The sequence below is a fragment of the Bos taurus genome, chromosome 29 (assembly GCF_002263795.3).
Source record: "Bos taurus isolate L1 Dominette 01449 registration number 42190680 breed Hereford chromosome 29, ARS-UCD2.0, whole genome shotgun sequence".
Lineage (NCBI taxonomy): Eukaryota > Metazoa > Chordata > Mammalia > Artiodactyla > Bovidae > Bos > Bos taurus.
The window spans coordinates 36303246-36328324 of record NC_037356.1 but is presented as its reverse complement, the minus strand read 5'-3'; the positions used below and the strand labels follow the sequence as shown (position 1 = coordinate 36328324).

General features: G+C 50.7%; 2 protein-coding genes across 5 annotated transcripts in view; one reads left to right on the top strand and one right to left on the bottom strand.

The window, feature by feature from the left end:
- Positions 1-2511: 2511 nt before the first annotated feature.
- APLP2 (amyloid beta precursor like protein 2) overlaps positions 2512-25079 on the bottom strand; it is a 62743-nt gene continuing 40175 nt past the window's right edge. Inside the window, exons 5-18 of one of the 4 annotated variants that reach the window (XM_002699235.6) lie at positions 24092-24288; positions 23289-23509; positions 22087-22254; positions 19066-19196; positions 18127-18201; positions 16664-16822; positions 15876-16004; positions 12641-12740; positions 11074-11226; positions 9662-9697; positions 7045-7130; positions 6290-6364; positions 5645-5800; positions 2512-3943 (exon numbers count right to left, since the gene is read on the bottom strand). In XM_002699235.6, the coding sequence (XP_002699281.1) occupies positions 3842-3943; positions 5645-5800; positions 6290-6364; positions 7045-7130; positions 9662-9697; positions 11074-11226; positions 12641-12740; positions 15876-16004; positions 16664-16822; positions 18127-18201; positions 19066-19196; positions 22087-22254; positions 23289-23509; positions 24092-24288 (1788 nt within the window). In that variant the 3' untranslated portion in view covers positions 2512-3841. The remainder of the gene's footprint in view (positions 3944-5644; positions 5801-6289; positions 6365-7044; positions 7131-9661; positions 9698-11073; positions 11227-12640; positions 12741-15875; positions 16005-16663; positions 16823-18126; positions 18202-19065; positions 19197-22086; positions 22255-23288; positions 23510-24091; positions 24289-25079) is intronic. The other 3 variants (XM_005226865.5, XM_005226866.5, XM_005226867.5) reach the window with 3 other exon arrangements.
- Positions 4387-5053, top strand: LOC112444909 (translation machinery-associated protein 7-like). Its single transcript, XM_059883078.1, has one exon. The coding sequence runs from the start codon at positions 4422-4424 to the stop codon at positions 4611-4613; it is 192 nt and encodes a 63-aa protein (XP_059739061.1). The 5' UTR covers positions 4387-4421; the 3' UTR covers positions 4614-5053.

Here is a 25079-nt window from a genome sequence, read left to right as displayed (position 1 = left end):
GAGTATATTAACGCATATGTATGGAATCTAGGTAAGTGGCATTGATGAACCTTTTGCAGGGAAGGAATGGAGACAGATGCAGAGGATGGACTTGCGGACATAGTGAGGGAGTGAGTCAGTGGACGAATGAAGAAAGTACCATCAACATACACTATCACGTGTGAATCAGACAGCCGGGGGACGTTGCTACGTAACACTGGAGCCCAGCCTGCCGCTCTGTGATGATCTAGAGGGGTGGGATGGGGGGAAGGCAGGAAGGCTCAAGAGGGAGGGGGTGTGTGTGTAATTAACAGCCAATTTGCTTCATAGTATGGACGTGATGGAATTCCAGTTGAGCTATTCCAAATCCTGAAAGATGATGCTGTGAAAGTGCTGCACTCAATATGCCAGCAAACTTGGAAAACTCAGCAGTGGCCACAGGACTGGAAAAGATCAGTTTTCATTCCAATCCCAAAGAAAGGCAATGCCAAAGAATGCTCAAACTACCGCACAATTGCACTCATCTCACACGCTAGTAAAGTAATGCTCAAAATTCTCCAAGCCAGGCTTCAGCAATATGTGAACTGTGAACTTCCTGATGTTTAAGCTGGTTTTAGAAAAGGCAGAGGAACCAGAGATCAAATTGCCAACATCCACTGGATCATGGAAAAAGCAAGAGAGTTCCAGAAAAACATCTATTTCTGCTTTATTGACTATGCCAAAGCCTTTGACTGTGTGCATCACAAGAAACTGTGGAAAATTCTGAAAGAGATGGGAATACCAGACCACCTGATCTGCCTCTTGAGAAATCTGTATGCAGGTCAGGAAGCGACAGTTAGAACTGGACATGGAACAACAGACTGGTTCCAAATAGGAAAAGGAGTATGTCAAGGCTGTATATTGTCACCCTGTTTATTTAACTTATATGCAGAGTACATCATGAGAAACACTGGGCTGGAAGAAACACAAGCTGGAATCAAGATTGCAGGGAGAAATATCAATCACCTCAGATATGCAGATGACACCACCCTTATGGCAGAGAGTGAAGAGGAACTCAAAAGCCTCTTGATGAAAGTGAAAGTGGAGAGTGAAAAAGTTGGCTTAAAGCTCAACATTCAGAAAACGAAGATCATGGCATCCGGTCCCATTACTTCATGGGAAATAGATGGGGAAATAGTGTCAGACTTTATTTTTCTGGGCTCCAAAATCACTACAGATGGTGACTGCAGCCATGAAATTAAGACACTTACTCCTTGGAAGGAAAGTTATGACCAACCTAGATAGCATATTCAAAAGCAGAGACATTACTTTGCCAACAAAGGTTCGTCTAGTCAAGGCTATGGTTTTTCCTGTGGTCATGTATGGATGTGAGAGTTGGACTGTGAAGAAGGCTGAGCGCCGAAGAATTGATACTTTTGAACTGTGGTGTTGGAGAAGACTCTTGAGAGTCCCTTGGACTGCAAGGAGATCCAACCAGTCCATTCTGAAGGAGATCAGCCCTGGGATTTCTTTGGAAGGACTGATGCTAAAGCTGAAACTCCAGTATTTTGGCCACCTCATGCGAAGAGTTGACTCATTGGAAAAGACTCTGATGTTGGGAGGGATTGGGGGCAGGAGAAGGGGACGACAGAGGATGAGATGGCTGGATGGCACCACTGACTCGATGGACGTGAGTCTGAGTGAACTCCGGGAGTTGGTGATGGACAGGGAGGCCTGGCGTGCTGCGATTCATGGGGTTGCAAAGAGTCGGACACGACTGAGCGACTGAACTGATCTGATCTGATCTGATGGCCAAAACCGACACAACGTTATAAAAATTAAAAAACAAACAAAAAATAATAATAAAAAGGGAAACAGGCAAGTTAAGAGAAGGAAGAATACTTTCAAAATCCTACTGCACAAACTCAGATGGATTTTCCTCATAAAAAGAAGAAATTATAAGAACTATTAAGATAAAGCCAGCAGGGAATCCCCAGGCAGTCCGGCTGGTTGAGACACTGCAAAGGGCACAGGTTCCGACCCCTGACAGGGGGACTAAGATCCCACATGCCACCAGGGATCAGACATCCCACATGTAGCGCAGCAAGAAGAAAGGGAGACAGAGCAATGAAGCAAGCAGTTCTTATGGAATTTAAAAACGTAATTACAGAACTCATTAGAAAGGTGAAGATACGCAAATGAATCACCCAGATTACAGACTATAAAGAAAAAGGAGCAATTAGAGGTTTAACCAGTTAACAGTTTTAGAAAACATAAAATACAGTGGAGGAAATCATTACAGAAATAATGAAAGACTTTCTCTGAGATTAAAAAAAATGTCATAAGCTTTGAGGTTGAAGGAACCTTTCCTCTTTTTTAAATTTTTTAAATGAAAAATGCAATTCAAGCTCAGGAGTCCAGCCTGCTGGACCAATTCCTGCCTCCGCTGAGTGGTCAGTGACCCTCCAGAAAAGGAAGCCACCCACCCTCTGGGGTGGAGGGTTGAAGCCGTCACCACGAGTAACGCCAGGCCAATGACACACGGAGTCCTGGTGGAAGTTAAAGTATTTATTGATGTGTTTAAACTCTGTACATTCTCCACAGATCAGATTAAGGAGTTTGTAGGTGAAGTTTATCTGTGCATAGTGGGAAGAGACATGGATGGGTAAAGGGGAGGAAGAAGAAAAAAAACATCACAGGGAAATAGAAAAAAGATACACCACAGGTTACCAGAACCTTCTGAATTAAAAAAAAAAAAAAAAAAGGAAAAGCAGCAGCTGTGAGCAGCAACATCAACTACACAAGCATCACAGAGACTCATGTGGATGAAACAAAACTTTCAGAGCTTCCATGGGGTCTACAGGTCATTCGTGTACAGCTTGGAACATCCACCTTCCACAGAAAAGCACACCTCCCTGGTTCTCCCCGGGCCGCTGGCCGTCTCCTCCTGCCGTCTTCTCCCAGTGGATGGTGCGGACCAGTGCCTTGGCGGGGGAGGGGGGCCGGGAATTACCCAAAGAGGAAAACTGCACATCTAGACATCACTTGGGAAGGACGTGCGTGGTCAGAAGCTACGGTGAGTCAATGGCAGACAGAGGAAGGTCGCCAGGTACCAACGACAGGCTAATTTCTGTGGAAGAACTGGATTGAGAAGGAGCGCAGCAGTGGGCCTGCTCTGCACACACAGGCTCGCTGAGAGATGCTGAAGCGCAAAAGCTTGCTCTGAGCACCTCTCTGGTGACAGGACTTGTGAGAAGACACCCTGGTACCCAGCGGCGGGAGCACCAGATCTCCGAGAAAGGGTCCTTCAAAGGCATTTTCAGAGGGGATGGTGATGTACTTTAAGAACCAATAATAACAGCTCCTGATTCAGCTTTCTCAGCAACTTTCTGAAAGCCCATTTAAAGGGAATACTGCCTCTTCTTCTTCATTTTTTTTTTTTTTTAAATAAAAACCAGGACAGTGAGCCTTAAAGAGGTGGTTTACACAGTGGAGCTGGAACAAACAGCCCGCATGTAGCATGTTCGGTCTATCATTGACAATCAACATTTTCCATTTCAGTAGAGAGCATGTGTGAGACGATACAATAGAAGTGAGATTCCTGATTAATTTAAAAAAAGAAAACTACATCAGTCAAATATCTGCAATAGATCATTTGTTCATTTAAGGTTTATATATCATATATTGTTATATTAACATTTTTTCGCCCATTTAAAAGAATGGAAATTGTGACTCTACAGTAGTACTTTATAGTCTTAATGTTCCAGGAGATCTGAGTGTCGAGGAACTCCTCTGGAAGTCACTGTCGGTCCATCGTCCATCCAGACCTCTGGACGTCTGCTGCCCGCCCAACCTCCCTCCACTGGCGCTGCGCTTCCCCCGCTTAAATCTGCATCTGCTCCAGGTATTTGTAGGTTGGGTTTTCGTAGCCATGGTTCTGCATCTTGCTCAGGTGACGCTCTTCTGGGGTGAGCATCGGGTCGACCTGGAGGAAAAAAGACGGTGGGCACTGTGAGAACGCAGGAGAACATGCCAGGGTGTCAGAAGACGTGAACTGTGCGATCCCCGGGACCACGGGCGCGGACGAGACAAGAGCAGGCGGTGAGGATCCAGTAGGAGAAGAAAGAAGAGAAGAGGGTCAGGGGGCTTCCCGGGTGGTCCAGTGGTTAAGCATCAGCCTTGCAACACGGGGGATACTTGATCCCTGGTTGGGGAATGAAGGTCCCACATGCCGTGGAGCAATGACGCCCATGCGATCCAACTACTGAGCCCTCGCACCCCAACTAGAGCCCTCGTGTTGCAATGACAGATCGCACGCCCCACTGAAGACCCCAGGTGTCGCAACTAAGACCCAACGAAACCAAAGAAATAGAAAAAGAAAATGGGGGGAGGTATCAGCGCAGGAGCTGGGACGGAGAGTTCTGCTTCCAGTGGCAGGGTCTGGGGAAGGGGCGGCAGGTGCCATGTTGGGCTGTGAAGGTGGCAAGAGGCCCCTGAAGCCACCTAAGAAGCAAGCCAAGGAGACAGACGAGGAGGGTAAGGCATTCAAGCATAAACAGAAGGAGGAGCAAAAGACACTCGAAGGGCTAAAAGGGCAGATCATGGGGAAAGTACCCCTGGCCACAGGTGGAATTAAGGAATCTGGCAAACAGTAAGCTGTTCCTTGCGTCCGAGGCGGTGAGGACCCTTAGTTCCATTCCTGTGCAGACATCCGCATTCCCTGCTGTAGCAGCTGCTACACCTCTAGGTAGGATGAAGTATTGTCCTGGAACTTTTTGTACATTTAAAACTTTTTATAAAAAAAAAATAATAATAACAAAAGAAAAGAGGGTCAGAGAGGCCAGCCTCCTGAAACCTAGAGTCCACATTGGAGGGAACGGTGAGCTGAATCTACAGCAAGTCTCTGCTCTGCCGTGTCTACGAGGCGCGGCCTGGGCGAGGGCGAGCCTTGCCAGCAGCAAGACCAGATGGCCTCTGGTCTCCTCCAGCTCCGGAATCCTACCACCTGATCAGGGTCCAGGAGGAGGTGAAACCAGATAACCAAGTGCATTTGGGCTAATTTTCCCAACTGCATTCTATTCCTTACCAGGTTCCCTTTCTGGAATAAGGGCACCGTGGGCATTCCCACCGCCCACTAAAAACCAGTGCTAAGTAAACAGCTCTGAGTACAAATGAGCGAAAGACGGGTCAGAAAACAATCTGGTCTGGCTCCTTCTTTCTGAATTTCCTGCTGCTTTTTCTCCCCTACTGAAAAATAAGAGTGTTATTCCTCTTTCGTATGTTTAAGACTCAGTTCACTCACATAGCCATCGTTACCTGACCTGTCGCACACCTACGTGGCTTGCTCCTTAGAAACCAAGTCAAAAGAAGCAAACTAATAATAAACAGATATTAAAAAGTTAAAAAAACCAGTATTAGCGGTCCTTCATTCTCAAACATCTAACACACCTGAAAAAAAAGAACGGGACACACTAAGGAAACAATTTGAGAAAACCATTTTCTCAGCATAAAATGCTCTTACGACTTCCTCACATTCACAGTCAAAGCCCAAATCAATGTTAAATGTTGGTGACAGCCCTTGTGACAGGATCAGCTTAATTCAGCGGGGGCTGACTTCCAAGACGGGAGCCAATAACACAGTGATTAAGCTGACGCTCGGGTCCTGTCCAGCTCGTTGACGGCTCACCTCCACGATGCCATGGCTGATGCTGCCGTACTGCCTCCTCCTCAGCATCACTAGGCTGATGACGATGATGGTGGCGATGGCCACCGCGACGACCAGCAGGCCGATGAGGGCGCTGCTGCTCAGGCTGAAGTCTTCCCGCAGTGGCCCTACAGACTCCTGAAGCAACAGAACAGACAGGCCATAGGGTGTGAGAGACGACAAGCCCGCGGGGTGCCAGGACCCTGCTGCCCAAGTGGTTATCCAGGTGGGGAGGGCCCCCATCCTTTCCTTCCAGGGACAAACCCAGGTCTCCTGCTTTGCAGGCTGATTTTTTTTACCAGCTGAGCAACAAGAGAAGCCCAAGAATATTGGAATGGGTAGCCTATCCCTTCTCCAGCAGATCTTCCTAACCCAGGAATTGAACTAGGATCTCCTGCACTGCAGGTGGATTCTTTACCAACTGAGCTATCAGGGAAGCCCTTCCTTTACCTTCATGGGGATGCTAATCTTTCTTATCTGAAAGTACAGGAAAATGGGGGACGTGGGACCTTGATAACTTTAGATAGCAGGTGCTGCTCCGTCTTCCCCCTGAACTAGGAGGGTGGGAGAGAAAATAGCCAAGGCTGACCTGAGACCTGCCATCAGGTTTTGGAACAAAACGCATACCGGTTCTTCCTCGAGGCCTCCAACTCTCTCAGCGTTGAAAATCATTTCCTTCACATCCAGGGTCTCATCAATGACCTGAAACAGCGGGGAAATGTCACCAGCTGAGAGGGAAGGGAAGTTTAGCATATGGGTAACTACTTCTTTGCTGCTCCATATACCATTTGGAGCAGGGAAACAGACACTGGATGGACACCCAGCATCCCATCAGTTCTGCCACGTTTCCTAGGTCCACTCACCAAACCCCTTAACAAAGGAGCAGGGCTGGGTGCAAAATTATACAGCAGTTGGTCCTTTAAGGGCTGTCCCCTGCCTTTTCCTTTAAGTGACCATTGTGGAGGTATTTCAGGACAGACTATCCAGTAGCCATGTTCAAATATCAAACTCAGTTAAGGATAATCTAGAAACATTAAGTGATAAAAATGCTAGAAAAGTAATTAGCAGGAGGTATAAACCTCAGGCAGCTAACGAACCAAATGTGATTCTATTCCACTTCAAGTTATTAAATCATTATAAACAGCCTCTCACATTTGTTCATACCCTTAGTTGCAAATATTATTTTCCACTGTATAGCAAGAGATGAGCTACTGCTGAAAGAATTGCTCCGTCTCATATGTAGATACTGAAGAACAGAGCACAACTGCAGGGGCAGTGGGAGCCCGCCCTGTGCTCCCCCACGGACACGTGGGAGTCCATCGGGGGAGTGTCTGATCGTTCTTAAAGTTAACTCGGACACGGAGCAGGGAGAAGCGGCTCACCATGTTCTCATCCACTTTCTTCTTGCTGTTGATCACTTTCTCCTCGGCCCCGATCAGTCCTCCGTCCTGCTCTCCCAGTGCGGATCCTGTGTGCAGAGAGCGCAGCTGTCTCCCGAGGTGGGCTGACCTCACGTCCGCCTCACAGAAGTGGCAGACTCCCTCCTGAGAGTCAGGGAGCCCCCACGGCATGCCCCCACCCCCGGCTCTCGATGTGCTACTTGCTCCCATCCTGGAGGATGCGTTATGCTCCACAGGGATGAGGGACACAGGACCGATGGGTGTCATGGGACAGGAAGAGGATGTGGTGCTCACTGTGTAAGCCTTCAGGAGAGAACGCGCTTTGAACTACAAAGAGAAACTGGGTCTAAAGGCCTTCCAGCACCGAAAAACCCTCGACCCCTGTGGTATCACCAAGCACCTACTATCCCCACTTGCTCCTTTGCCATCGGGGCTCCGAATGGAAGAACTGTCACCCCTGCACGCCCACCTCGAGCACCGTCTTTCTGCTAAAATGCCCTCCCTTCCCTTGTACCTGCCCATCTGTCCTTCAAGCTGCAGATCTTTTGGGGAGACATTCCCAGGTCATGGTACTTAAAAATCACTGTGTGTGATGACTGGTCTTGTTCTGTCTCTCACTATGCTGTAACCCTCCGGGGCCTGGACCAGACCATCACATCCTGAATAGGAAGGAGGCATTCCCTACACAGGGAGAATTCTAACACCAGGCTGGACAGCACCGCTCCATAAACAGAGCAACAATGTCAACTGTCCTCTTGTCAAGGTCAGACATCGCCTGAGCTAGCGTCGCCTGCGCGTGGCGTTCCAAACGACAGCGAGAGGAAGAGTGAGATGCAATCCTCTAGTTTTCGCTCCAAAGCATGTGACTTCCAGCTCTCTTTTGAGTGTCTTGTTAATAATAACAAACACAGTGCTATAGGTGCCTGTGACCTGAACCTTTTACAAATAGATCAACCTGGCAACACACTTGGCATTCTAAGGCGACCATGGCAGGTGAGTCAGATGCCGATATGGGAATCTACAAAGCTCGCTGTCCACGGGCTGCTAGAGGCCTGGCCACAGCAAAGGTGTCCGGCTCACAGCCAGACTTGGGCTGGACCCAGAGCCTCCAGTCACTACACTGCAGCTTTTGAACCCCTGGCCAGCTGACACTTCACTCATTAGAATGCAGCCAGAAACCAGGCAGCTTTCCCCTCAAAGTGTTCATTTTAAAAGAGTCTCACAACTTGATTTGAGGGCGAGTTAAAGCAGGGCTGGCTTCTGTAGCCTCAGAACGTCAATGAAATAGTAAGGCTGTATTTCAGCGCACAGATGCTCATGACCAAGCCCAGTCGATTCGAACTGCTCCCCTCATCCCTCTCTCTCTCGTCAGAATTTCAAGGTCCTAAGGCAGGATCCTATTTGAAAAACGTGGCCCTGAACCAATGGACTCAAAGCCCTACTGCCAGTGTGCAGACTGTCCTAACACTTTTTTTGGTGGTACAAGACACGTGTTTCTTAAATGTCGACCAAAACCACTTTGGTTATATAGAATGAATAATCAGGAGATGTTAAGAGACCAAAAGTTAACGTTTAAACTATTCCAGTGAATAACAGCTGAAGCATAAAGGTGAAAGCCAGCTAGACTTTTAGAAAATTCGTCTTCATCTAAACACATGTGCTGCTCAGAAGAATGTCCTCCAGTGACGCAGAGGAACACCCAAGGGAATAAAACCAAGCTCGCACACCCTCGTATTCTGAAAATCAACACATACGCCGCCTCCAACCCTTCAGCCGGGGCGCAGCACACAGCAGTCAGTCTGTGCGTCCTTGTTCACAGAGACTCAGGCTGGGCCGCCCGCCCACCCAGAAATGCTGCAGGCACACTGCGTCCCATGAAACAGAAGCACCGTGGGCTCGGGAGACTGAAGAAGCCAGGTTCAAATGCTGGCTCCTCTGCTTCTTCAGCTCATGACTTAACTCATGGAAGCTGAGGCTTCTTCAACTGCCTTATCTAGAAAAGAAAGTTAAGGCCCCTACCTCCGGTGTGTGCAGTGGGGTACACAAGACCAAGGTTGCAAGCCTGCAGCCTATGCCCACACGCAGTTAACTTTGTCTGAAAACTGGACACTTATTACATCAGGAGTTCACTTGTCTCAACCTGTTTCATCCATCAGCTTCTACCATGTCCTAAAGGGACGCTACATCTCAGGGGACATGAGACAGCTGGAAACAAAGACACCTGGGCATGGACAAAAAGCAAGGGACAGCTAAGAAGAAAGGGAAAAGATGTAAGTGGGAGCGGCAGAGAAAGAGAGGTAAAATAAAATGACTCGCCACCTGACCACAAGTGTGTTTTTACTTATGCCAGCAATTGGCAACCAACCCGTTTAAACTGGATATACTTTTAAAAGTCCACCCAGATTAAAAGGGTTTATGAAGAATCTACTTTGGTTGCTCAGTATTCAGGTGCTGGAGGTCTGGCTGCACTGGCTCCCCTCAAAGCCACATCTAAAGGGATGAGGTGGAAAAAGTTAATGATGGGATGAAGCAGAGCATGAAACTTCTGGGCAAATGCAGGGAATGAAGGCCTTAGTGGGAACATCTATGACAAACCAACCTTTCTTCATTGGGTGGAACAACTCCGGCTGAGAGTCTAGCAGAAAGGAAAGCAGCAAAAACAAAACAGCACAAGAGGAGATTAAGGAAAAAAAACCGCCTTCTTTCAAAATTCCTACCTTAGACCTTCTCTGTAACATAAACAAAAAGCATGCTTCCTTACAAAAGGGGCCTGCACTTCCCCATAAGCAAACAGCATCGTGAGAGCTACAGCAAGACTGGAGGGGAGGGGAAAAAGGCAGGGAGTCTTGGGTCTCTCGGGAGGGCTTCTGTGAGATTTCTAAATCATTTAGCTTAGCCCCAAGTTACCTTCCTGAGAAAGTAACAGAAACACAAGTTATTCCTCGTCGTGGTTTTCCAAGGAGACAAGGTCCTAGTTCACAAACATCTAAGATGCCCCCGCCAGTAACAAGCTCTGAAGCAGGGACCCTTGCAGCCCTGCAAGGGTGCAAGGGTGGGGGTCTGTGAGGGAACGGCTGGGGAGCGAGGCAGCACCTCTTTGTCCGGCTCCTTCCTCGGATTCTCTTGTACTATCAGAGGCTCAGCGGTTCTGAGTCGGCACCTCTGAGACAGCAGGTTTAGAAGAAGACGCTTGTGTTGGGGTCTGGAGGCCGAACTGGGTGCCCACTTTCTTGGGCCGCTGTGGTGGCACCAATGGATCTGGGCCCAGGACTCAGGACTGCCTCAACTCAGGCTCCAGTCCTTCCTTCCCACCCATGAGCTATGTGGCCCTAGGCAGACACTGACGCTCTTTAAACCCTGGATACCCAGACAGGACACTTCCAGTCCCTTCCTGAGAGCATTATTTTGGGAAGGACAATATACAGGAAAGCATCCGCATACAGAGGCTGGAGTGTGTGGGGGCCCGGACAGCGGGGCCACTGTTTTTATCATCACCGCCATCGGCCGCCGCGACAGCAGCAGACAAATAAACGGAAGCTGACTGCACACCCTGGCCTCAGGGCCTGGGACCAGCAGCCTGTTTATTTCTGGTACAGACTCACGGCTCTGAGAGCACACTGCAGACCTGGGGTGCAGCAGGGAGCCTCCCATCGCCTACTTCCCAAGACCGTGAGGAAAAGGCAAGGACAGCCTAGGACACCAAAGTGCTGTTTCAGCTGCAAAGGGGCCTCCACATCTAGGCCCCACACGCTGGACGCAGCTAGTGGCCACGGACATCAGAGGGCTTTAGGCTTTGGTCTACACAAGGGAGAAACACCACAAACTTCCGAGGTTCTGAGGTGCCCCACTCGGAAGGTGCTTGGTGGACCCCATCCCCTGGCCTGCCCGAGCCACACAGGGAACACAGCCCCCTGACACCCCCACCCCTCCCTTCATCTGATTTCCATTTTCTAACCACGTCCCTCCCTGCCCTCGGTCCCACTGCTGGGCTGGCCTGTTGCACATACGCACCTTCGTTCTCAGGCAGGGATGGGAAGGGATGGAGGGAGTGGAACGGCGGGATCTCGTCGCTCTCCTCCGAGCTCACCCGGACGTCCACGGGGGTTTCTGAGAAGGAGGAGCTGAACTGGTCCATGTCGGCTCGCTGTTCTTGAAGCAGTTCATCTGATAAAGACAGACGCCCAGGAGCCATGTTTTCAGAAGGATATTGTTTCCTGGCACAGGACAGCCTGAACGGGACTAATCTGGTCGGATGCAAGCTCTGTTTAAACAGGAGTCTCACCAGTTCACAATTCAGGCCATGACCTGTTCCTCTCACCTGAGGGTGCACCTCTGACTCTGTAGACTGCAGAGCCCCAGCACTGGGAACCCCAGGGCTCGTTCCTGAGCACCCCTCTCTCCTCTAGCAATTCACTCTAAGTGGTTTCCTCCAATGACACAGGTGTAAATACCATCCATGGATCACGACCCCCACATCTGTGTCTTGTCCCTATAGCCCGGAGATCTGGCTTGTGTACCTGAGAGCCGACCACTTACCAAGGGCAGTTTCCATTTTAACAAGTGAAGACCACGCTGTACCTCGGCACTGTTTGGCCCCACCACCCACTCAGAACCAGGGCATATCCAGTGCTTTTCTTCCCCTCACCCCCTGCCCCACCCACCCCATCAGCACATCCTATTCACCCTTCCTCTGAAAGGCACCCTTCAAGTCCACCCACCCCTCCAGCTCCTCCCATTCCTGTCTCAGGGCACTTAGCCAGCCCCTCTCCCCTGGATTTTTACAAGTGCTTTCTGGTGACTTCCAATTTTCATCAACCCTCGACACAGCAACCTGGTAATTTTTAAAAAATTCACATTGTTTTAAAAAAGCATAATCCAGATATAGTCACTCGCTAGTTTAAAACCCTTGAGCGACTTTCTGTTATCCCAGAATAAAATCCAAACTCCTTGATTTTGCTAAAATCTCTCAACTTTAGGCTCTGCAGTCGTCACTTCCTGTGCTTGCTGTTTTCCTGCTGGGGGTCTCTGCAGGGAGGGGGCTCCTCCTCATCACTAGACCACCCCCCCTCACTCCACCCGCCCGCGCTCCAAGGCACCCTGACCACCAGGCACCTCCCCAGCCCACCCTTCCACCTCCAGCACAGGACACACCCCACCATGGACACTCATCTTCCTGTCCTCTCCTCCTACAACGTGAGCTTCCGGAGGTCTGTCTACTGGTGCACGTTCTACTCTGTGCACACAGTAGGCACTGTGCCTACACAGTAGGCACGACAAACGTTTGTTGAATAAATGAAGGGAAAGACCAGAAGAGGGAGAGGAACTGAGAATGGTGTGAACAGGTGCCTTGAAATATACCAGCAGTTACAGAGGGGAGGGTTAAGAGGACGCATACCCAGTCCCTTGCAATTTCACACCCTAGATTTCTCTTCCGGTAACAAGAGTCAAGGTCAGTGAAACTCAAGGCTCTGTGGCTGCCAGCCCAGGACTTGACCACGTGAGCCTGTGTGCACTAATGCCCAGCCTCCTTTCTCTAATCCGGCATGGTCTGACCTTGATGCCCACAGCTGGCACCCACCGATTTCCTCCTGGATCTCTTGGGCCACATACGGGACTTTGTAGAGCAGGGAGAGGCTCTGGTTCCGCCGTTCTTCAATCACATGGAGATGCGTCATCACCTGCGAGTACGAGGTGGGGGGGAAGGAGGCTTTGTCACCAGAACAGCCGGGCCTGCCGGACACCCACCCGCTCTACCAAGGCCTGTGTTCTCCAGCAAAGCAGCTGGTCAGAGGGGCAGTAGGACTTGCCCCCCCAACCCATATTCACTGACCACTGTGGTGTAAGAAAGTGGGGTATTGACTCAGTGACTTAAGGATTCATCCACACAGAGTGCTCCAAGTTAAGGGAAACTTTAAAAAGTGTCATTACCCGACAGTATTGTTTAAAAAAAAAAAGAACCCTCATTTGCACAATGTCAGACACTCAGGAAGGTTTTTCTGAGTGAAAGAGGAAACCAGTTGGTCGGTTTTTACCACTGGCCAGACTAAATGAAGTCACGAAAGAATGAAATCACTGGTTAAAAAGTAGATTTGCGGGGTGGGACCATTCATGGAGTGTGCTTAGTGAAGCAGCTGCTTGAAATGATTATCACTGTAAGCAAGAGGACAGGTGATTCCTGTTTAACTAAACGGGGCTTCCCTGGTGGCTCAGGTGGTAAAGAATCCACCTACCATGCAGGAGACAGATTCCAGCCCTGGGTCAGGAAAACCCCCTGGAGGAGGAAATGGCAACCCACTCCAGTATTCTTGCCTGGGAAATCCCATGGATAGAGGAGCCTGGTAAGCTAGAGTCCATGGGGTCACAAAGAGTCAGACATGACTGAGTGACTAAAACTTTCACTTTAACTAAACAAGCTATGCCTCCAAAGCTTCACACTGAGGTACAAACAAGCCTGATTTAACGGGTGATAACAGAGACATAGCTACCATGTCTCCCATGCTCGTTTCTTTTCTGAATGCTAAAGTTCCAAAGTAGTTCATCCAAAAAAAGAGGGGGAAAAGGTCATTAAAGTGGTCCCTGAACTTCAGAGCTTTTTATGGTGGAACCGGAGAAGGAAATGGCAGCCCACTCCAGTACTCTTGCCTGGAAAACCTCATGGACAGAGGCGCCTAGTAGGGTACAGTTCATGGGGTCATAACGAGTTGGACAGGACTGAGCTACTTCACTATGGAGGAAATAAGAATTGGGCTACCTCCGCCCCTATGACACAGTGAGTGTGAGGCAGGTGGCCACAGACCACACAAGGTCCTCGAGAAGGCTAATCCCACCAGTTACACCTGCCGCCACCAAGCTGTTCCTCAAGAGGGCGCTCTGAGCCAATGGATTAATTATGTGGGCTTGAAGCCATTAATGTGAAGGGTCAAAATAAAAACTGAAGTTAAATGGAAAGAGGCTTTTATTGTAGATTGATGTCTCTCTGACCTTTAAAAGCAAGGATGAAAGCAATTTAATTTTACACTTGCCATTCTTTCAATCAAGTAAATTGATGGGAAAGTACCAGAGTCGAGTTGAGTGCCTTAGAGAAAAAATGCAAATGCAAAGGGAACCATCAGCTGCCTGGTCTGATCTCAGCAGTGGTGACACTCGCAGTCAGACGATGGTTTCCTCGAGGACAAGACCAACCGCAGGCCGGGACACTGGGCATCAGGGGGTTTGGAGGACCCCCTGGAGCTGCAGAGTGAGGCGGCAGCCCATCACCTACGCCTCAAGCCAAAGTGCACAGGATCTAAGAGGCTCAGCGTGTTCGGGGTTTTCTAGACTTCACATAACACGACAGGGAACAGGCAAAGGCTAGTGTAATCTGGGGGCTGAGCTGCCCTAGAATTAACGGCTTTGAGCAGACGGTAAACAGCACGCAGCAGAGATGCTCTAAGAAGATGCTCCGCCTCCTGGGGCCCTCACTCGTGTGGCACCTGCCTCCTGGCTCGAAGGTTTACTGACCACACTGACTGAGGTCTCATCTGTCCTGCTACTCTAACCACATAAAACAGGCTGCTTCTCTGTAAAATACTTCACAATAGTCTAGTTTTCTTAAAAAAAAAAAAAAAGAAAAGAAAAAAATGTGATTACACTGAAAAAAATTGAGTAGACCTGAAAAATTCTAACCTCTTATCAGGATGCAAGCTCCCTGGCCTGAGCTTTCTGGAAGCCGCCCAAGGTCTGCTGGCCTCTTCTCCTCCTCCCCTACCCTGTCCACCTTCAAACACAGCCTCAACTCCAGGCCCAGCAGAGGCCCCGGGTCCCCAAGTCCTCCCCACTCTTTAGGAGCCCCATTTCTTTCACTGGCTGAACACTCAGCTGCCAAGGTGGGCTCGTACGTTAAAGGACAATTCTCCATTTTTATAGCTCACATAACTAACGCCACACAACTGTGAGCTGCTCAAGGGCCCACAAGGATTCAACTGTGCAGTCAGATACTGAAGCAGAACCAGGCAGTGAATGCGGCTGGAGGGAAACCACACAGGGCCTCTGGGAAGTTCCCCCACAGTTACACCACACAAGCAACAGGAGGCGGGAGGGGACAGGTCCCCAGCCTGTGCACACCATGTCCCCACAGCCTGCAGAGCGCTGGATTTAGAATACGGAAAGTAATAGAGGAAGACCACTTATATCATTTCAAGGCCCTCTAGGAAAACTAACAGGCGAACAGTTTTAAAGGAAGCTAGCGGTCTTGTAGGCAAGTTCATTTCTATGAACACGAGAGTAAAACTCAAGTCGTATGCAGACAAAACCAGAACGAGAAAGCGGGTCCAGAAACAACCTGCTTTCAACCTACAGACGAATGCACAGACTGGCGGGATACAGCAGGGGACAAGACACGGGACCCAACGGCATCCAAACAACAACGAAACTGTACAAGACGGTCCCGTTTTAAGACGTGCTTGATATAGAGTCGGCCCAAATATTCGTTCAGGTTTTTGTACCATCTTATGGAAAAACCCAAATGAACTTTCTGGACAACTCAATGTTTGCCTAGAAAGAGATTTTAAATGTTAATTCTGGTGGTACCCTTAACCAGTAATAAACTGAAAGAAACTGATGTATCTCACCAATACAACCATCCATCTCTAAGCTTCCAGAAACAATTTAAATAGAACATACTTAATATTAAAAAGTATGGGATACATATGTTTACATTTGTACCTTTGCAAAAGCCAGCTCTTGGACCTACTGTCTCTGGAAATAAAAGGTCATTCTCCAGGACTAATTACAAGCAGCATGGGCCAGGGCGGTCTCCCCGCCGTCTGCCGTACCTGGGACCTCATCTGGGCCGCCTTCTCGGGGTCGACAGCCAGCACGTGCTGGTAGTGACGGAGGGTGTGGAGGCGGTCTTTGTTCTCAGCGCGGACGTAGCGCCGCAAGGCCTGAAGGATGCGATGGGGCTGCAAGACAGAACGGGAGTTTTCACGTCCAGAGACTACAGAACTGAAAACAGGCAGGAAAGTGAAGTTTTAAGAACTCACTGAGAATGTCAGCCTCAGCAAGGCACAGGAATGAAACCTGTACTCTGAAAAGCTTTCAGTTACCAAGTAATAAGAAGCTACCTTTCTAAGTAAGGTACCAAAAGCTAAGTTCCACAGTTATAGAGGATCCTCTACAGACAGTATTTCCCAGAACCTCTAGCCCACTTCCTCTTCTAGCCCAATCTATGCTGTTTCCTGAGCTCAGCATCTGCTGCTGTAAATACTCAGGACAGACCTCACTTGCTTAAGGAGGATACAGACAAACACCCTGTCCCCGCAGAGCAAGGCAAGTCAGAGCTGAAGGATCAAGTCTAACAGCACTGGCAGAAAAGAGCTGTGATATAAACTTGCTCATCGTCTGATTTAAAATAGAATTGGTTCAAAAGTCTTCATCCATGGGACGCATGTTTTTATTCTTTGGAAGTAAGGCTACTATAAAAATGCACAAGTTGGGGAACTACCGACTAGCACCCCAAGGTTCTGCTTTTCCACGGGAAGCTGTGTCTGCACTGCGGTGGCCCCGAGCCGGAAGTGGTCCCACACAGGCCACCGTGGGCTTTAGGGCTGGGCGTGCTCACCCGCGGAGGGTCGGACTGCAGAGCCGCCAGGTAGTTCTCCAGCGCCACCCGGCGGCGGTCGTTGAGCATGGCCTCCACACGCGCCAGGTGCGTCTCCACCAGCTGCTGCTTCTCGCTGGCTGCCTCCTTCTCCAGCGCCTTCACCATGGCCTGGAAGTGCTGAAAGAAAGAAGGAAGGAACCACATGGGATCCATGCCCCTGCAGGCGTGCACGCACACGGGGCCAGACCCCATTCTGCCTCTCTGTGCCCACTGTCCCTGGAAGAGGCGCAGACTCGGGGGGAGCAGGGGTCGGGTCTGAGGGTTTTTAGAGGTGACCTTGAACATTGTAGGGGTTGAGGGCACCAATCCTCCTTGGTCAAAGAGCCTGTGTAACTAACTTATAGTCGGCCCTCCCTATGTGCAGTCCCACATCCACGGATTCAGCCAATCATGGATGGAGCGTTGCTGTGATGTCTACCACTGAAAATATCCATGTGTGGGGGGTGGATCCTCTGTTCAAGGGCTGACTGTACTTCTCCGTCTAACCAGAGCACATAAATCTGGGTGTCATGCAGGCTCCTCAGCACCTCTAGGGATGGAAATCCCAGCACACAGAGCCCAGGCCTGGCCTCTCCATGTACGCTGCGAGAAATGGAAGGCTGTCTTTCCCACACTGTAACACGGCGCCCCCAAACCACAGACCAATGGGGGACAGGCTGCAACACACAGCCCAGCCCCAGGGCAGGTGGTGCTGACCACTCAGACCACGTGGTGAAGGGCAGGCTCCCTGCAGGTGCCGGGCCAAGTCTGCAGACAGAATTTAAGGCTGGGGAGCTGAGGCCCCCCACAAAGAGTGCATAAAGGGACACTCGTGGGTTTTCTAGGTTACTGGTGAAAAAGCAAAGGTGATTCAACATCACGAGCAGAGAGATTTTGGCAAAACATAAACACAAGCTGACTTAAACAGCAACCAGTGTCATGAGTCCCAAATCGGTCCTGTCAATTCCTGTGGACGCCCTCCTCTAGTCAAGGGGAAGGCAGCTGCTGAGGTTCTAAGGTTACATTCTTACATCCAAAGTTAGAGATGAACTGGCATCAGAGAGCTCTATTTTCTGCTTTGGACTTTAATTAAGTCTGCCACAGGAAAAAAAAAAAAGCGTTCACTTCTGCAGAAAACAAGGAGCAGCCTAAGAAGGACGATGCCTGAGGACTTGCCAGGAGAGGAGAAGAAACACAGCTGAGCAGAGGTTACTTCTGGGCATGAAAGGTGTGTGTGCTCTGCCCTGGGCTTGGGTTTCCCTCCATGGCAGGTGAGCAACTCCAGAGAACACCACTGGGAGGGAAAACGAAGCAGCGAAGACCTCCTTGTGACACGAACTCTGAATTAAAAGGGGGTGTCGACGTCCACCTTGTGGGGAGTCTGGCTCTGACCATATCCTGAAGGGTCTGCCTGGGGCCCCTCCCTGGAGGACACGTCTCACCTGAATGAGAGTCTGCCTCTCTGCTTTGGGGAGGTTCTTCGCTTGAAGTTCAGCCTCTTCCCATTCCTTCTTCACCTGGAACAAAGGTCAAAGCCACTATGACCAGATAATCTCTGGAACAATGGGCCCATTTTCTAAAAATACTGTGGGGCCCTGAACATGATGTGGGAAGGCACACAAGGAGCGCGCGGCCCACGCGCCCACGCGCTCAAGGTCTGTCCAGGGCGGCTGCCTCAGGAGGTGCTGGCGTCAGTGTCCTGCTGGGGGAGCCCCGTTTCATGGCTGCCTCGTCCGTAACCTTGGGTGCGTTATTTGCCAGACTCTGTGCCTCAGTCTCCTCACAAGAAAGGGGAGGAGGGCTAACACCTGCTTCTCAGAACAGTAACAGGTTTCTCCCAGCACACGAGACGTAAGGCTGCTGCCCAGACCTGGCAAATAGTCCCTTTTCAGTTTTCTTTCAACCCTTCTGGGTAAGTCTAGGAGAAAGCTGCACTCGCGTGGTGCTCCTGTTGCTCTGACACTTCCAACTCCTTTAAGGAAAAGAAACCCAGAGACTCAGACCTTCAGCAGGCAACAGTATCTAGCCAGAATGTTCTAACACTGCTTTCATTTAATGTACTAGTATCGTTACTCTCTTTTAATGGTAAATGATACTAGCTTTCTACTTACAATATTGATATAGAGTTCCCTTTTTCAGAAATAAAAAACTTAAAAAAAACAAGCAGAACGTAATGTTGACAGGAAGTGCCTCCTGGCAGAATGGAACAGTACAGCCCTGGGAGGGGTGACTCCACCATCACGGAGCTGGGGGAGGGGCGGGCACCAGTCCCATCCAGGGGACAGCCTCGCTCACACTCACACGCCTCACCTGAGGAGGTGGTGTCCCTTTGCTTCAACTATGAAGCCCTGACACCACAAAGATAAGGGGCCGAGATTTACCCTGTCCATCCGGTTGCGGTGGCGGATTTCCAGCTGCTCCTTGGCCTTCTGGAAGCGTGCGTGCTCATTGTCGTCTGCAGACGTCTCGAAATACACGTCAACGTCATTGGTTGGCAGAGGAGTTGGGGGAACTGAAACAGAATGACCGGACGGCTCTCTCTGGGGCCCGGCCTGATGCTGAAGCTGCACGGTGCTCGGGGACGAAGCCCAGCTGGGCCTGCTGGAGGGACCGGTGTGTCCGGCACCACCTCAGAGGGGTGCGCCCATCTGGCGGGACTCCGCCCTGTCTTCCTTACCCAAAATCCAGCCGCCAGGCCCATCTGCACCCCCTGTACCTTCAGAACCAGCGAGGTACCTACTTGGGACTTCAGGGGCAGAGAAGAGAACACTTCTTACCCTCCCTCAGTTCCTGAAACCTTAAAACCTAAAATTAACTACTGACCTACCCTTTTGGTCACTGAGTGCATCTGACCAGAGACAGGGCTGACGGCAGACGTGAAAAGGCACTGCAGGGCTCAGGCTGCCTTTTCTCCAGCTATTTTTAGGTCACAACTCACGCTGGGCCACTGATTCAACTGTATGTTCTCTGTACACAGACTGGGCAGAGAATGTCCAAACACCCCAGCTGCCTCTGCTTAGCTTACAGTCCCGCTGGAGGACCCTCAGCTCAGGCCCCCAGCAGAGACAACACGTCTCACAAGGACTTGCCGTGAAAGTGAAGCCACTCAGGGCTTTTCCATCCATGACGCTCGAGGGCCTCACCCGGCCACCACCCAGAGAACAGCCCATTAGAACAAACACTCCGCATGCCTAGTCCAGGTTCCTGGTGGCCCCAGGCAGGCGAGTGTCTGCACAAAGGAGCTTATCCGCATCCAGGAGCTGGAGGCGACAGGTTTACTTAGCCTCTTAAGAAATACCTGTGGCAACGCCGAACACCCCGACTCATTGGGGATTTCCCAGGGCAGGGAGGAATGTCAGGCAGCCTGCTCACACAACTTGTTCTGTCGGTTACACTTGAGAGCCACGTGGACAGCAGAAGCCAAATTCAACAAATTTCCATTCGGAGACAAACTCACCTGATTTCCAGAACCGCGTAACTTTAGCACAACGTGCGAGCAACTGGCAAACTGATGAGCGTGAGCACAAGCCAGCCAGCCACTCCACGTGCTTCTGTCTGAGCGTCTCCCTTTCACCCTCTTACTGAGTTTTAAACCTAAAAGCTATGGCTCAAAGTCTTGTCAAGAATATCTGGTTCCTACATTAAGTTTAAATAAGGTCTCAAAAGCCAATTTGCAGACTGTCACTAAGTCAGAATCTATATAGATTGCTTCAGAAACCACGTTCCCCATGACACTCAGGAGAATTTCAAAGCGCTGAAGTCCGTCCGTGCCAACAAGCACGTCCCTCAGTGATGTAGGCCCGCAGCTTAAAGGCTTACGTGTTGGAGACAGAGCCTTTGGTTCATATCACTGGGCCGGATAAAGATAATATAAGCGCAAGCTGCGTCCACCCTGGAATGAAAGGGCACAGGAGCAGCAGACCTGGAGGTCTGGTTCTGAAGACAATGGACTCGGACCCGGAACCACATGCCCTCTGTGTGCAAGCAAACGGCCCAGGAAGCCAGCACACCCGCAGGTGCTGGTCCCTTTCAAGGGACAGTGACGCTACCATCTTCCAAAGCGCTCAAGTCAGCCACAAGTGCACGGACACACTGCTTCTCCTTCCACAGTAACAGGAGACTCCGGTTCTGCAGACTTCAAAGCCGTTCGTGCTCTGACCACCTGCCGTCGCCTGGTGTCTCTTACTGCCCCGTCAACATTTGATCCTTTGGGTAAAGACTGCACCTCACGTTCAACATGAGCTTTAATGACCTCGATTCCTCAGGCTTCCGCCACAAACAACGCTTTCTTGCCCCTTAGTTTAAGGAGTTTAACAAAGCAGGAAGAATCATTGTAATTTCTAGCTCTGTCTTTCCTGAAAGAAAAAGTTTCTGCCACTGATGTTCCCTAAGGGCTCTTTTTTTTTCTTTCATCTTTTCAATGATTTCAAATAAAAACTCCACAGAGCAGCAGCTACAGTGGGATCACTAACAGTATACCATATCATATTAAGAGGGAACAAAAGGGTCTGAAGGAAACCTTTGAATGAAAAGCCATCAGACGCTAGAGCCAAAAATCTTTAGAGCAAATGACCAGGACTGGCAATGAGTGTCAGAATCAGAAGGCAGAAGGGTCTGTCCAGCCAAAGGGTTTTCCTACACCCGGGTCAGAACTGCTCCAGATGAGAATCTTCAACAGGAAAAGGGCTAACTACGAAGAAAAGCAACCTATTGATGTCTGAGTGAACCATACTCCACTGAACGTGGAATTTCCTTTGTGACCAAAGAAAAAAAAACAAAACTTCCCTGTTCCCTAAAGCTCTGTGTGACCCAAGGTCCCCCAGAACACTAGGGAAACAGTCACCACCGCTTGTCTGCAGAGCAGGCTCCCTGGAGTGCATGAAGATGTTCCAATGTTCTCAGCGTCCCAAAGTGTCCTTACTGTCACCTCCTTGGAGAGCAGGCGTACCCCTTAGCGAGCGTGCATTGTGGGGGTTGGCAACAGGGCTGCTCAAGACCAGAATGAGGGACAAAGCCTGGACATGAGCATGTGCAGAACTCATGGCCTATCCGAGTGCCCTTCATGCCTTTCAGCGTCTGACAGCAGAGGGCAGGGCCTCCTTCCCAACAAACACAGGGGCTCCCGAAAGGGCAGGCCCCAGGCTCTCCCCTCGGGCAGGGAGGGAGCACCATCCCTCCGCCATCACCTCCTTCATCACCACCATCACCTCCTCCTCCTCCACCACCACCACCACCAGGCCCACAGCGAGCACAGGACACAGAAAACTGAGCTGACAACTGCCGACAGAAAAGCAGAGCTAGCTCTAGAAAGCACAGAGAGGAGGGCAGACCGACAGTGACACCGAGTGGGCGGGGAGCACCACACAGACGCGGCCACAGGACGCACGCCGGACGGGACTTACTCATCGCTTTACACACAGCCATACAATAATCCTCAGACTCAAAATTGTTCCTGTTGCCGCCGCAGCCGCCATATATAAAGCGCACGCACTTCCCCTTGGAGAGGTCGAAGTACCAGCGGGGCATCACGGCCCGGCACGGCCCCGTCAGCGCCTCCTGGGAGCAGACAGCTGTGTGGAAACGGTCAGAAGGTCAGCGGGGCAGGGCAGCGGCTTCGGGGGCTCACAAAGCTACAGACCAGCAAGGGGAGAAGGTCCGAGTGACACTGGACCTCAGCAAAGGCCAAGACGGGGTGGGACCCGGGGGTCCCGGCCAACCATTGCTGCCAGCCATCGCTGAGCATGTGGTCCTCTTCCTTCCCGAGGCAAGGGAGAGCCCTGGGCCCTGAGAACACTGAGCAGTGCTTTTTGCACTGTCTGGAGCTTAGAGTGGGAAAGGGCTGATGTGGAGGAACTCCACAGCGCACAGCTCGGGAGCCTCACATTTCTGGTCTGTGTAGTGGGGACAGCTGCCTGCCTTGGCCGTCTCGGGGGCGCCCCGGGCAGAGGAAGGCAGCGCGGGTGCAGAGGCAGTTTCAGTGGCGGTCACCATCGTAAACACTACTCAGGCCTCTGGAAAGGGCCAGTGTACATTTTCTGTTCTCCAAGGTTAATCACAAACTTCTAGACTCGGTAAGTCATCGGCTCCTGGATGAACCCTAAACAATTCTTCAGCTCCTAAATGGCTTCAGATATACAGTCAGCAGGGGGCTGCAAAGAAGTGGGCTAAAACATTTACTTTTTATTTAACGGTGAAATTGAAAGGGCCCTGATCCCTTACCAGCAGGTCATCAAATTCCAGATGCCCTGATGGCCAGAGCAGCCTACAGATTGGAACACACTCAGGAAAAGAACTAAAGAAGTGACGTCCACTCCAAAACCTGGGACTTTGGCCTCACTGAGGAAGGGGCTCCCAGGCGGGAACATCTCCGGCTGGATATGGGAGAATCCTGCCGGAGGGCAGACCACATGGTCTCTCTGATTCTCTAAGTCCTCACAATGCACATCACAGTTTCCTGACTCCATCTGTCCGCTGCCAGACCTGGTAGCACCCAGAGCTGACCTCACTTTTGGGGCATGAAGCCGCCCTCCTGGGAGGCAAGCAGCCTGTAAATGAATGAAAGAATATTAATAGATTGTAAGTAAATGATGGCCAGGTGGTCTACCTCTAATGTCATGAGTGATCTCCTCCTCCGCGGCGGCCCTGTAGCTGCTGGGCTCGGTGGGGCTCTCCTCATTGTAGTCATCTCCCTTGAAGGTGTCGTAGTAGTAGTCGCGGTCTTCCACCACCTCCTCCTCTCCCTCCTCCTCCTCCTCCTCGTCGTCGTCCTCCCCGTCTGCAGTTGCCTCTGTGAAGTCTTCCAGATCTGCTTCAGTAGGAAACTCACTAAAGGTCACAACAAAAAAGGAAGGTCACCACCAACTGCGCACACAGAGAACCACTGACTCCCTTTCCCTGCTCTGAGCCTCGGAGCCCAGAGGCAGGGAGTAATAAGTTCAGCCCATCCCTGGTGGCTCAGACGGGGGGAAAGAATCCTGCAATGCAGGAGACCCGTTCAATCACTGGGTTGGGAAGATCCCCTGGAGGAGGGAATGACAACCCACTCCAGGATTCTTGCCTGGGAAATCCCATGAACAGAGGAGCCAGGTGGGCTACAGTCCATGGGCTGGCAAGGAGTCAGACACGACTGATGACTAACCCTTTCACTTTTCCACTTTCACAGTGAGCTATGCTGCTAAAAGCCCTGAGCCTGGCCACCTCATCAGGAGCTGACCGCCAGGGAGCAGGGGCCGAGTGATTGTGCAAGAAGGTGCGTGGCCGGGAGGACAGGTGGATGAAGGCCACTGGTGCACCTGGGCTCAGCCACAGTCGAGTGAGATGTGCTGGCCCGGCTCTGGAGGAACAGGCTTCAGCCAGGAGCCTGGGTGCAGCAGCCACAGCCGCCCACAGGCTCAGGACAGAACTCACCTTTTATAAACGTCGTAGTCTTCCTCCTGATCCTCGTCGTCGTTGTCATCGTCGTCCTCCTCGTCCTCTTTGGACACCGCAGTTTGGACCACCTTTGTCTGCGGGCAGCACACGTACTCGGTGCCATGGAACTGGTCCACCCCGCAGGGCAGCAGCATGCTGTAGCTGTACAGGGTCATCTCCTGAGTGAGGCAGGCCTGGGGGCCCAGGAACATGGTCAGGAGACAGCAGTGCGCTCAGAGACCCCACCCCTAGCTCTCTCAGGACACAAGTGCGCTCAGAGACCCCCACCCCTAGCTCTCTCAGGACTCAGCAGTGTGCTCAGAGACCCCACCCCTAGCTCTCTCAGGACATAAGTGCACTCAGAGATCCCACCCCTAGCTCTCTCAGGACACAAGTGCGCTCAGAGACCCCCACCCCTAGCTCTCTCAGGACTCAGCAGTGTGCTCAGAGACCCCACCCCTAGCTCTCTCAGGACTTAGCAGTGCGCTCAGAGACCCCCACCCCTAGCTCACTAAATCACAGAAGAAGCCCTCACTAAATCACAAAGTTAAGCCTTTCTCGTGGACACATTAATTTTTTTTTGCCAAAAAGTTGTGACGCTACTACTTTACAGATTTACAAATTTCGCTTAACCTGCAATGGGAAAATGTTATCTGGCCCAAAACAATGAAAGCCCAAAGGTGGAAAAAATTAAGGCTGAGGTGGTGGTGGTGGTGGTGGTTTCTTTGAGTCATTATCAACACTGGTTAACACTGGTCAGTAATAACATGCATTCTTCAGTGGTGAGGAATTCAAATTACTTCATAATTAGACAAAATACAGGCAACCGACAGGGAAAACCAACTAAACTTGGAGGACACGCTACGGAAGCTCATCCTCCTCAGAGAAGAGTGAAATGACTTCTGGTCCCGTCAGCACGCATGTCCACACAGATCTTCTGTAACTGGATATTTCCACACAGGCCTTGGGGTCTGCGGCAGCCTTA

Excerpts from the sequence above, each read along its gene's own strand:
- LOC112444909 (XM_059883078.1), top strand. The coding sequence starts at position 4,422 with ATGTTGGGCTGTGAAGGTGGCAAGAGGCCCCTGAAGCCACCTAAGAAG.